Source organism: Rattus norvegicus, chromosome 1 (assembly GCF_036323735.1).
Source record: "Rattus norvegicus strain BN/NHsdMcwi chromosome 1, GRCr8, whole genome shotgun sequence".
Lineage (NCBI taxonomy): Eukaryota > Metazoa > Chordata > Mammalia > Rodentia > Muridae > Rattus > Rattus norvegicus.
The window spans coordinates 143,645,102-143,658,071 of NC_086019.1; the positions used below are offsets into that span (position 1 = coordinate 143,645,102).

Here is a 12,970-nt window from a genome sequence, read left to right on the forward strand (position 1 = left end):
CTGGGTCTCACTCCTGTTGGTCTAGTGAGAGTTCCCTGGGAATGAGATTGGGAATAGGACCCGGTTGAGAACAGCATGGGAGGCTGTGGCTAGCATAAGGAATGGGCAGCTGCTGCCTCTCAGATTCCCACGGACAGGTGGCCCCAGCCTCCTCAGCATGGCCTGCCATGTATCTCAACCGAGCCTTCTTCCTCTCCCTTCAGCCTCACAGTGTGCTGCTTCTTTCCCTAGCTTGTTGCCTTCTAGTCTCCCAGGCTCTGCACTGAGCGTTTTCCCCACCCCACCGACATCTCACTCAGGCTCTAACTTCACTGTTACTTCCTTTTTTTTTTTTTGCGCTTGCTAGGCAAGCGCTCTACCACTGGGCTAAATCCCCAACCCCTCATTGTCACTTCTTTAGGGAGGCATTTCCTTCTGCAGCTCAGGTGTGACTGGTGGCCAGGATCTGGGCAGTAAGTCCCAGATTTCCTTTGCCTCTTAGCAAAGGATTTGAAATAAGGGCTGACATAAATTTGCAAAAGAAACAAGATAACTTCATTCAGAGTTAACTGATAGTACAGATGATAAAGGGTCAAGATTGTCAGTCAGCTACATGAGTGACAGTACTCAAAGTCCCCAGACTGGCACTCTTTCTGTTTTGAGACAGGGTCTCTATACAGTCCTTGCTGTCCTAGAACTCACTGTGCATATCATGACCTCAAAGAGGTCCTCCTGCCTCTGCCTTTGGAATAGTGGGATTAAAGGTGTGTACCACCATGCCTGGATTGTGGTCTCTTATGAGGTCTAAAGGAAGGAAGGGCTAGTTACTGACAGCCAGAGTTTGGGTTATTCTCCATTTAGATTGATAGATTAGGCCATCTATTCATTTTTTCTATTGCCCATATCTTCCCACAGTTTGTCTAATTTTGATCATATCCATGCCCAATTATGCATAGGCATAAGATGATAAAGAGGACAGTCTCCCTAAGAGGTCAACCGAGGATGCAGTGCAGGCCAGAGTAGTGTCTATTCTTGTACCTGATAAATTGGGAATATACATGAATGAAAACTGCCTAAATTTGATTGTTACTAGGGATGGAGAAACCTATAGTATTTTTCAGGTATGGGAATAGGTGTAGTCTGGTACAGGTGTGTGTGTGTGTGTGTGTGTGTGTGTGTGTGTGTGTGTGTGTGTGTGTGTGTTGTAGGGGGTGGATCTTGAGGTTGTACACACACTGTTGGAGAGGAGTGTGTATGCAAGTGCATGCAAGCCAAGGAGCTGGGCTGCCAAGTGCATCATTACAAGGGTTGGGAGCTGGATATAAACAAAATCAAATACAGTCTCAGGCTAAGCTGTCTGCTGTGCTTCCCTGCTTTACAGACCTTGAGATTGTAATCTTGCCCCATTCTCCTGCATAGCTGTTTTATTGGTCTATGGCATCAGGCTTGGCTTTATTTATTTATGTAAAACCCTGGCTATTGTATGAAGGGCAGTGCACATGCTAGGCAAGCATTTATGGCTCTTTTTTAAAATTTTATTTTTATTTACTTTTTTTGAAGACAAGTGTCTCTCAATGTATCACTGACTGACCTTGAACTCACAGACTTCTGGCTGCCTCCACCTCCCAGGTGCTGAATTAAGGGTGTGCATGGCTGTGCTCGGACTCTTTTACTTTCTCGTATTGAGTCTAAGTCTCATTGCGTTCCCTAGGCTACCTTTGGACTCACTCTATAACCTAGACAAGCCGGGTAGTCAGTCCTTTGCCCATAGTTGTGGTTAGTCTCTGTAAATATGTGTTGGTTGGCTGTGGCAGACCTTCACTGAGCATGGAACCAATACCTTCTACCTGAAGGTTGATGTTCTCTATCCCCACAGATGTGAGCTGTGATGAATGGGCCTTTTCTCTGCTGCCTCTTGATGTGGATCTGCTGAGCATGGAACTGCCAGAATTTTTCAGGGATTACTTCCTGGTAATGCAGGGCCCTTGAATCTTAGTATCAGGTGATAAATATTGGTTCCAGTGGACTAGAAATATTGACACTTTTTTCCAGCTCATATAATTTATTATGAGTGAGTGATTTCACAGATCAAGGCTATGGGTGTTTTGTATAGAACTACTGTCAGGGCTCTCAGTTAGCTGTTGCTGCAGTCAAACCCGAGAGCAAGCCTCTTGTTGGGTTTTCTTTTTTTTTTTTTTTTCTTTTTTTCGGAGCTGGGGACTGAACCTAGGGCCTTGCGCTTGCTAGGCAAGCGCTCTACCGCTGAGCTAAATCCCCAACCCCGTTGGGTTTTCTTCTTGTTTTTTTTTTTTTAAGACAGTGTTTCTCTGTGTAGCCCTAGCTGTCCTAGAACTCTGTAGACCAGGCTGATCTCAAACTCAGAGATCTACCTGCCTCTGCCTCTCAAGTGCTGTGATTAAAGGTGTATGCCACCATGCCTTCTTTTTTTTTTTTCCGGAGCTGGGGACCGAACCCAGGGCCTTGCGCTTGCTAGGTAAGCGCTCTACCACTGAGCTAAATCCCCAACCCCACCACCATGCCTTCTTAAGGGAAGAAAGATTTATTTTAACTAATGATTTGGGGGTTCCAATCCATTATTTCTGATGGGGCACAGCAGAACAGCTCATGATAGTCAGGGAGGGGAAGGGGAGGGAGAGGGAGGAGAATATACCTGGCAGGCCTTTTCCCTGTTTCCCTTATTCTGCCTGAGGACTTACTTGGTCCCAGAGTGTTCGTTTACCTGCAGGCAGTTCTCACCCTGCGGTTAGTTCTCTCTGGAAACAGCCTCACAGACATGCCCAGAGGGCAACTTTACTACTCTCCTAGGACTTCCCACTCCTGCCATGATAGGGTCTGTAAAATTAACTTCTCCAGCAGTCCCCAGATACTGTCATATACTCTAGGGCACCTAGGGCTGCATTCTCCACTGCATCTGATGGGTCGACACGGGTCTTTGTGCCCCATGTGATTGCTGCAGGAAGGGGATCAGCGTTGGATCAACACGGTGGCTCAGGCCTTGCACCTTCTCAGTACTCTCTATGGGCCCTTCCCTAACTGCTATGGCATTGGCAGATGCACGAAGGTAACAGTATGAGCAGAGCTCTTGTGCTTAAAGCCTGTTTTCCTTTTTCTTTTTTTTTTTTTTTTAAAGATTTAATTTATTTATTATATATAAGTACACTGTAGCTGTCGTCAGACACACCAGAAGAGGGCATCAGATCTCATTACAGATGGTTGTGAGCCACCATGTGGTTGCTGGGATTTGAACTCAGGACCTCTGGAAGAACAGTCAGTGCTCTTAACCGCTGAGCCATCTCTCCAGCCCCCTGTTTTCCTTTTTCTTTACCCAACAAAGATTAGCGCTAGGCATCTCTGACATAAGGAATAGCCTTTCCTTTGCTTTTTTGTCCCAGGATGTTTCTCTAGAGAGGAAAATCTGTGTGGTTAACAGATAAGCAAGAGCTCCTAGGTCATATTCCTAAATCTTTTATCTTTGGGGCAGAGGAACATTTTCCTCACTGTATGGGAGGATAGAAGCAAATGGGAAAATAGGCTTAAGGTATTCCTGACAGTTAACTCCCTACTTGGGGATAAGACAGGGTATGCCATAGAAAGGGGTTAGCCTCTGTAAGTTGGGCCTTCAAGGGGACCTGGACACAAAACAGATTGTCTCGGGTTCTGGTAGATGTCATATGACCTGTGGAGGAAACTGGAGGAGGAAGAGGACAGTGAAACGAAAGGTCGGAGACCAGAGATTGGACACATCTTTCTCTTGGACAGAGGTAAACATTCCCCACCACTGTCTTATCTTTGGGTTCTAGAAGGCAAAAATGTGGAAAATGTGCTGGCAAAATTGGAGTCCTACAGTTAGATCTGGGAATTTTAGTGTGAACACGGGCGTATGTGGGGCATTCCTGAGCTGATAGAAATAACTGACTAGAAAGCTGCGTCTAGGGAACCTTTGTGTTTGGGATCTTGGTTTCAGATGTGGACTTTGTGACAGCACTTTGCTCCCAAGTGGTTTATGAGGGCTTGGTAGATGACACCTTCCGAATCAAGTGTGGTAAGTACCATGATCCTCTCTCTGCATCTTGGCAAAGTGGAGATGATGCATCCTCTGGTGGCTCCTGTAGTAGAGCAGTACTGTGGGGAGACTGGTGACACCGAGGGACCTTTAACAGAGTTGAGGAATGAGTAGGAGAAGGCCTCTGTGGAGCTGCCAATAGCTGTCCCCTCTGCCTTCAAAGGAAGTGTCGACTTTGGCCCAGAAGTCACATCCTCTGACAAGAGCCTGAAGGTGCTGCTCAACGCTGAGGACAAGGTGAGGATGTGGGTGTGTCCGGATTTACTCAGGACCAGTGCTACACAAGGCTGGGGTCCAGCCCTGCGCAGGAGACCAAATCCCTGGGAGGTTTTCTCTCTCAATTAGGATCAGACCCATGCTAGGAGTGGTGGCTCCTACTTGCAGTTTTATCTTTTGGAAGACGGAAGCAGATGAATCAAGAGCTTGAGACCAGGCTCAGCTAAATAAAACTATCTTAAAATCCAAAAATAAATGTGTAAAGAGCAGATCCAGAACCTTATAAATGGCCCTGACACCCACTTCTGAAACCAGCTCTGCTCTGGTCATATTTTGGCTCGTGTATCACTTCCTGTGCTGTTGTTGTAGCCATGAGGCAGGCAGGGGCCTGATACAGATCTGTCATAGTCGGTGGTTTCTGTCTTGTTCTCTCACAGGTGTTCAGTGAGATCCGCAATGAGCACTTCTCCAATGTCTTTGGCTTCTTGAGCCAGAAAGCCCGGAACTTGCAGGCTCAATATGACGTAAGGCCTGTACCTCTGTTGGCTTTTTCAGTGTTCCCTTTCTAGTCCTATGATAGGCCTCTGGTGCCTGCTCATGGATGGGTAGCAGCTGAGGGAGAGTGGAGGTTTCTCAGGGGTGCTGACCTGTGGGTACATTTCCACAGCGCCGGAGAGGTATGGACATAAAGCAGATGAAGAACTTCGTGTCCCAAGAGCTCAAGGGACTGAAACAGGAGCACCGCCTTCTGAGTCTCCGTAAGTGCTAGCTGGGGGATAAGGGGAGGTGACTGTGCCCTCCAGGGGAGTGCTGCTGAAGGCCATGACTTTCTTCCAAGAGGAGATTCTTGTTCTCTTGATATAGTCTCTTTTGATTTAAAATAAAAGAGTGCTTATGGGGGTTGGGCATTTAGCTCAGTGGTAGAGCGCTTGCCTAGCAAGCTCAAGGCCCTGGGTTCGGTCCCCAGCTCCTAGAAAAAAAAAAAAAAGAGTGCTTATGGATTTTCCTTTATGAGGTTTTTCTTCTGGAAATCAAAGATTTTCCTTGTGCAACCAGGAAGATGAGATTTTTGTCCTTTCTGCAGATATTGGAGCTTGTGAATCAATCATGAAGAAGAAAACCAAGCAGGACTTCCAGGAGCTAATCAAGACCGAGCATGGTAACTGCCAGAGCATCACAAAACTCTTCCTCTTGCTCCCAGCCCGCTGGTTCCCAGCCCCTGGAAAAGATGCTTTCTTACTCTCTCCAGCTGACGTTGCTGGCTATGTGGAGTGCTGGGGGTCCCTTAGCTCCACCCAAGGATAGAGATTGGGAGACAGACACTTCTCAGCTAAGCCGATCTCCAGTAATAGCTGTTTTTTGATCTCTGACAGCACTGCTGGAGGGCTTCAACATTCGAGAGAGCACTAGCTACATTGAAGAACACATAGACCGGCAGGTGTGCACTGGAAGGCTAGGGATTTAGGGTCAGAGGTGGGTGGGGGGCTGCTTGAGCAGAAAGAGGAGAAGACTCGCATCCTGAAATAGTCCTTGACCCTTCCTTCCTGTGCAGGTGTCGCCCATAGAAAGCCTACGCCTCATGTGCCTTTTGTCCATCACTGAGAATGGTGAGCCGAAAAATCAAGCCAAGAATGCCCGTTGAGAAATATGTGCACCTCAGGAATAAAGAGTGGACTTTTCAAAACCCAGCAAACAGGGTTTTTGTTTTGTTTTCTTTGGGTTTGTTTGTTTGTTTGCTGTTTTGGTTTTTGGGTTTTTTGGGGGGGATACTTACTGAATTCTTTCTCCCTTAAAATGAAGTTTTCTTGTTTGGGATGGGTCATTAGCAGGTTGTAGGGGACATATTGTTTGACTGTAAACAGGACCATCTTCAGTCCACTCCACAGTACCCATCATATGTAGGGTGCAATGGCGATTCTCTCCCCCCTCAGTTTGACCTGTCCTCAGTGAGGCTTCCTGAGGAAAAGGATGTGGGACCAAGGAGTTTCTCTCATAATCACTCCACAAAGCCCCAGTTCTTCATGACAAGATGGTTTTACTGTCGACCCTTTCAGTGTTAAGTGAATCATGCTTCTCTCTACCTGGAGACACATTCTGCTTCTTCTAGCTCCCCTTCCTTGTAGTTAGAAGCCCAGTTTCCTATCTCTGTGGAGAAAAACACTTGAAACCTTTGGTTTCTCAGAAGCTGTAAATCAGTTCTAATAACTGCACTTAGCTGGAATACTAGGAAATACGTCCTCCTTCACAGCTTTCAGATTCTGTCCAGCACTGGTGATTTGCTTTAAGTAAGCAAATTAGATTAAGCGGTCCATCCGGCGTCGGCTGCGTCCTATTCAAGGGTAGCACAGCTTTTCCTCCTGGTTATATATTTTGATTGGTTTGGCTGTTCTCTTCTGGGGTCCATGGCTGCTTTTTTTTCCTTACATATGCCTTGTTTCCCTTACTCTTAGGTTTGATTCCCAAGGATTATCGGTCCCTGAAAACACAGTATCTGCAGGTAAAGATGGAAAGATATAATTCTTTTTTCATTTAAAAATTTCATTTATCAAGGCTGAAGAGTTAGTTGGCTCAGCAGTTAAGATTGCTTGTTGCTCTGGGAACAGAGGACCTGGTCTCTGTTCACAGCACTCACATGGTGGTTCACAACCACTCCCAACTCCAGTTTCAGGAAATTCACACCTTTTGATCGCTATGGGCACCAGGCATACACATGTACATACACATCCAGGCAAAACATTCATATACACGAAATCTAAAGAACCATTTCAAACTATGCTTGTTGATTGTGTGTGTGTGTGTGTGTGTGTGTGTGTGTGTGTGTGTGTGTGTGTGCACATGCCTGTGGAGGTCAGAGAAAAACATTTTTTAAAAGGTTTTTCTTATTCTTTTTTAATTTTTTTAAATTTATTTAATGTACAAGTTGCTCTGCTGCATATGCATCCACCTGCCTGAAGAGGGCATTGGATCTCATTACAGATGGTTGTGAGCCACCATGTGGCTGCTGGGAATTGAACTCAGGACCTCTGGAAGAGCAGACAGTGCTCTTAACCACTGAGCCATCTCTCCAGCCCAGAGAAAAACATTTAAGAGATGGTTTTCTGCTTCCACCACAAGGGTCCCTGGGGACCAAACTCAGGTCATCAGGTCAACAGCAGGCACCTTTGCTTGTTGAGCCATCCAGCCAAACCCATCCTGTTCTTAAGCAGTTTCTACTTTTTATACCTCTTTGAGACTGCCACTCAGGTGAGCTCTCTGAGTAGACACTGCAGAGTACATATGGATTCCTCCCCTCCCCTGTGAGTCACTAACAAGTGCTGGTTGAGTGGTGGACACTGAGTAAATAATTGGCTTCAAATTCCTTCAGAGCTACGGCCCCGAGCACCTGCTAACCTTCTCCAACCTTCGGAGAGCCGGGCTTCTAACAGAGCAGGCTTCGGGGGACACCCTCACTGCAGTAGAGAATAAAGTGAGCAAGCTGGTGACTGACAAGGCCGCAGGTGAGCCTCCTTCTCTCCACCCTGGGGGCTGTTCCTCTCCTTACAGCTGGGAGAGAGAGCCCTGGAGGCAGAGAGGACTGGGAGGGCTGGTTTCACATAAACCACAAACTTCCCCATGTGCTGACCTTTGACCTGAGTTCTCACTTAACCCTCCAGAGGCAGGTCGTCTTTCCCTTGATTTTCTTCTAAAGAAAATGCAGCTTAGAGAAATGGAGTAGCTGTTTTCACAGTCCCTCAAGACAGCAGGCTGTTTTTATTCTGAAGCTGATGCCTACCCTAGAAATTAAGGTCACCTTGTAGACTACATTGAGTGGGCAGTTGATACCTTGTTGGAGAAAACCTGTGTATGAGGAGAGGTCTGCTGATTGCCTTGGTCATGCCCAGGGAACTGTCGGGAATGATTTCAGTGGCAGGGAAGATGGGGGAAGTGTTGGTATGTCATTCTTTCCTATCCCACATACTATTGCGAAGCTGTAGATCGTAGATGGAACCTAGCACAGATTTCTTCCCCAGGAAAAATCACTGATGCCTTCAGTTCTCTGGCCAAGAGGAGCAATTTTCGTGCCATCAGCAAAAAGCTGAATTTGGTATGTAGAACAAACAAGGCTGGATGGGAAACATTTTTGTGTTTCGGTTTTGGTTTTGGTTTTAGTTTTATGAGACAGGATCTCAGTGTAGCCCTGGAAGTCCTGGAACTCACTCTGTAGACCAGGCTGACCTCAAATTCAGAGATCCACCTGCCTCTGCCTTCTAAGTGCTGGGATTAAAGGTGTGTGCCACCACCACCTGACTGTTCCTTTATAATGTACTTTGAATTCATATTAACCTGTATGCCATTGCATTTCTTTCTTTTTGGTGAGTATAGTGTGTGTGTGTGTGTGTGTGTGTGTGTGTGTGTGTGTGTGTGTGTGTGTATGTGTGTGTGTGTATGTGTGTGTGTATATGTGTGTATGTGTGTATGTACAGTATGCATGTGTGTGCATGTGTGTACTGTGTGTGCATATGTACGGTGTGTGTGTGTGTGCGTGCAGTATTGTGTACAGTGTGTGTACAGTGTGTGCCTATGTGTATGCAGTGTGTATGTACAGTGTGTGCATGCATTCATATGTGAATGTATAGTACACATTCAGAGGTCAGAGGAAATCTCAGGTCCTCACCTTCTGCCTTATTTGAGATGAAGTCTTAAGTTGTGTTTCCTCTGTATAGGCCAGTCTAGCTTGCCAACTAGCTTCTAGGGGTTCTCCATTGTCTGCCTCCCAATTCCCCATAGGACACTGGGGTCAGATGTACTTTTGCTGTGGGTCCAGCTTTTCGAGTGGGTTCTGGGGAAGGGAACACAGACCTTGTGCTCGGGTAGCAAGTGATTTTTACCCACTGAACCATCTCCTCATTCTCTATTCTTCCATTTAAAATTTTTCTTATTTTGTGTGTTAATTACATTTATGTGTGTTCCACATGTCGGCCTAGAGGCTGAAAGAAAGTCTTAGATTTTCTGGAACTGCAATTGTGTGTTGCTCTGTGGGTGCTGGGAATTGAACCCAGGCCATCTGCAAGATCCCTGTGTCATTGTTTTGTTGTTGTTGTTTAAATATTTATTTATGTATGTGAGTATACTGTCCCTCTCTTCATGCACACCAGAAGAGGGCATCAGATCCCATTACAGATGGTTGTGAGCCACCATGTGGTTGCTCAGAATTGAACTCTGGACCTCTGGGGGAGCAGTCAGTGCTCTTAACTGTGGAACTATCTCTCCAGCCCCATGCCATTGCATTTTTGTGGTAACTTTACAGCATGAGCTTAATTTAACAGAGACAGAGCATAAAGAGCCGCTGTTTAATAGACATGTAGCAGTATTGTCGATGTGAAAGAGCCTTGAGGAGTATGGGTTCCCTGCTCCCTGGGAAGGGGCCTTTTCAGAGCCTTTACAGGGAGCAGAGGAAGCCTAGAGAGAGGGGCAGGTATTTACTGCAGTGGTTGTCTGGTATACACCCTTTTGTCAGTGCCTCTGCTGGTTTTCTCTGAAGTGTGAGCTGCTGCCCATGGTGTGCTGCCTTAATCAGACCTCTGAAAGGTCAGAGTGCTGAGCGTCACCTGCCTAATGCAGTACCTTTGCTCTCTAGATCCCACGTGTAGATGGGGAGTATGACCTGAAAGTGCCCCGGGACATGGCTTACGTCTTCAGTGGCGCCTACGTGCCTCTGAGCTGCCGAATCATTGAGCAGGTGAAAATGAGTCACTTTTGCTCCAATTCCTATTGTGTTCTTTACGTCTTCTTGGTCCTTGGCCCACCTCAACTTTCACTTTCCAAGTAACTAGCTAGGAACTCCCTAAACTTCCTATCAGAAGACCTGAAGCCAGGGTCTGTACCTTCCTAGGTGCTGGACCGGCGGAGTTGGCAGGGCCTAGATGAAGTGGTCCGGCTGCTAAACTGCAGTGACTTTGCATTCACAGGTGTGTGGTATTGTTAGGGGGTGTGGCGTCAGGGAGGGCTGGGCAGGACCCATTACCCTGTGTGACTAAAGATGGGCATCTACTCTGACCCTCACAGACATGGCTAAGGAAGACAAGGCTTCCAGTGAGTCACTCCGCCTCATCTTGGTGGTGTTCTTGGGGGGCTGCACGTTCTCAGAGATATCAGCCCTGCGCTTCCTGGGTAGAGAGAAAGGTAAGAACAGAGAGGAGAGAACAAGGTAGCATGTTCTGGGGACATGTCCTGCCCAGTACAGCCTTGCTGGGAACTGCTATAGCAGGAGGCACAGTTCCGCCAGGCTTGACACATAGTCATACCTAGAGACTGCAACTGTTATTTTACTGTTCTATTTTTGTCCTCACGTGTTGGGGACAGGCAGGTCTAGATTAAGCCTGTAAACCTGCATTTTGATCCTGGAGTACTGGGGCACTACAGAACTGGTGGGCTTGGCCTGTTAGGACCTTGAGGTCTGTTTAATCACTTTTGCTACTTCTCTTGACTCTTAGGGTACAGATTTATTTTTCTGACAACTGCTGTTACAAACAGTGCTCGCCTCATGGAAGCCATGAGTGAGGTGAAATCCTGATGCTTTCCTGGCCAGTGCGGAAGTAATTCCTGATTGTGGACCCCAGTGAGAAGCTGGTGTTTCACATCTACCTTCTAAGACTCCCCCAACACACACATCCTACCTCCCAGCTATACTCTTCAGAACTGGGAACTTCAGAACTAATTTTCGGGAGAGAATTCATATCCTGTCCCCCAGGATACTCCTCTTGCTTATAAAGTGTATATAGTTCATGCTGCTAAGGTATGAGGGGAGAGGTATTCCTTGCTAAATCCCGTTTAAATATTGTAAATAAAGCCTCTCTTCTCAAATGCAACATCTTTGTAGTCCTAGACACACAATCCTTCTTTTACACAATGAGACTATCCTGGGGGGCTTCATGTGCTTCATGACCTGGAGTTTCATTGATTACTCCGGGCTATTGAGGTTTGGTCTGTTGCTACATATTGTAATGTTAAATTTTGTACCAGAAGGAGTGAGTTCTCACATCTATCCGCTTTTGTTGTACAAACCTTGTTCCTTAGTATAAAACTATTGGTTAAATAAAAATGGTACATCCAATTACTGGAAGAATTAGAGATAGGTAGGTTTTGAGTTACCTTCTTGGGAACTGCAACAAAGAAGAGAGAAAGGAGACAGAGGGAGGAGGAAGCCACTGTGAGAGGAGATGGGCCATGGGCACAAGGCCGGGAGAGATAGCAAGTGTCTGGGCTACACCACTGGGAGGTAGCCAGGCTATCAGAAAAATAGATTAGGGGTTACCGCCTGTATCCGCCATGGCCAAATAAAATAACCATAGTCTGAATCTCATTCTTTCGTCAACTAGACAGGGAAAAGATTAAAACAGTTCAGCTATCCTGGGCCTCCTCTGTTTTTCCTAGTAAGAGTTTCCTCATGTAAAAAGGAAGAGGAAGGGGTTGGGGATTTAGCTCAGTGGTAGAGTGCTTGCCTAGCAAGCGCAAGGCCCTGGGTTCGGTCCCCAGCTCCAAAAAAAAGAAAAAAGGAAAAAAAAAAAAAAAGAAAAAAAAAAGAAGAGGAAGGCAGCAGTGGTCCATTTCTAAAGCTCTGTGCTTCATTACACTTTCCAGAAGACAAACTTGTTACTGTTCTAACTTAAAGACTTTGACAGTGTTATTTGTTCCTGTTCTGACACATGGTCACTGGCTAGATGAGACTAATGAAAACCAGGCTGGACTTAAACTTATGGTGATCCTCCTGCCTTTCACGTGTTGTAATTTCAGGTTTTTATTACTGTGCCTAGTAAGTAAAATGTTTTGTTTCCCAAAAGTAAGAAAAACATCTTTCTGATGTCAGACTGGATGACTTTCTATATTCCCAGCACTTGGGAGGCTGAGGCAGGAAGAGGACTCAGAAATTCAAGACCAGATTGGGCTAATACCGAGTTTCCTACCATCCTGGTGCACAGGATAAGACCTTGTCTCAGAAAAGGAAAACAAGGCAGGGCAAGTGAGCGTTTGGGAGCACTCCCCTTTAACCCAAGCACTCAACAAATAAACAAACAAATGAACAAACAACCAAGCATGGACTACAATAAAACACAGTTTGAGCTGGGTGGTGGAGGCGTGTGCTTTTAATCTCAACATTCAGGAGGCGGAAGTAGGCGGATCTCTGTGTGTTCAAGGCCAACCTGGTCTACAGAGGGAGCAAGGCTACATAGAGAAACCCTATCTTAAAAAATAAAAATAGGAGTTGGGGATTTAGCTCAGTGGTAGAGCGCTTGCCTAGCAACCGTAAGGCCCTGGGTTCGGTCCCCAGCTCCGAAAAAAAAAAGAAAAAGAAAAAAAAAGAAAAAGAAAAAAATAAAAATCCAAGGAACACATAAAACCAACAATATAGTTCTAGAGGTGGAATAAAGTTTTTTCTCTGACACAGGGCCTATTTAAACCTGGCTGGCTGAAAATCTGTTTGCCAGACTGGCCTCTCTCACAAGAGTGCTGAGATCTAAGGTGTTGGCCACCATGCCCAGTCCTGCCTTCTTTACTTTTAAACAAAAAAGTAAATGACAGCCTAGGGAGTTGGCTCAGTAATTAATGGTGCCTTGACAACCTAATTCAAGCTCCTAGCACAGTGGTTCTCAACCTTCCTGATGTTGTCATCCTATACAGTTTCTCATGTCATAGTGAGCCCCAATCATAAAA

At 46.0% G+C, this 12,970-nt stretch overlaps 1 protein-coding gene across 5 annotated transcripts in view; it reads left to right on the plus strand.

Annotated features, from left to right (window-relative positions):
- The window catches only part of Vps33b (VPS33B, late endosome and lysosome associated), a 23,062-nt gene extending 11,935 nt beyond the window's left edge, over window positions 1-11,127 (plus strand). For 4 of the 5 annotated variants that reach the window (XM_063272731.1, NM_022286.2, XM_063272729.1 and 1 more), the window contains 17 exons: window positions 1,856-1,950; window positions 2,957-3,061; window positions 3,665-3,761; window positions 3,965-4,042; window positions 4,227-4,300; window positions 4,717-4,803; window positions 4,947-5,037; window positions 5,364-5,438; window positions 5,653-5,717; window positions 5,832-5,886; window positions 6,730-6,776; window positions 7,644-7,776; window positions 8,290-8,363; window positions 9,897-9,998; window positions 10,152-10,227; window positions 10,325-10,441; window positions 10,753-11,127. In XM_063272731.1, coding sequence (XP_063128801.1) covers window positions 1,856-1,950; window positions 2,957-3,061; window positions 3,665-3,761; window positions 3,965-4,042; window positions 4,227-4,300; window positions 4,717-4,803; window positions 4,947-5,037; window positions 5,364-5,438; window positions 5,653-5,717; window positions 5,832-5,886; window positions 6,730-6,776; window positions 7,644-7,776; window positions 8,290-8,363; window positions 9,897-9,998; window positions 10,152-10,227; window positions 10,325-10,441; window positions 10,753-10,832 — 1,451 coding nt within the window. In that variant the 3' untranslated portion in view covers window positions 10,833-11,127. Of the gene's footprint in view, window positions 1-1,855; window positions 1,951-2,956; window positions 3,062-3,664; window positions 3,762-3,964; window positions 4,043-4,226; window positions 4,301-4,716; window positions 4,804-4,946; window positions 5,038-5,363; window positions 5,439-5,652; window positions 5,718-5,831; window positions 5,887-6,729; window positions 6,777-7,643; window positions 7,777-8,289; window positions 8,364-9,896; window positions 9,999-10,151; window positions 10,228-10,324; window positions 10,442-10,752 lie in introns of those variants that run through there. The other variant, XR_010057140.1, reaches the window with a different exon arrangement.
- Window positions 11,128-12,970: the final 1,843 nt, after the last annotated feature.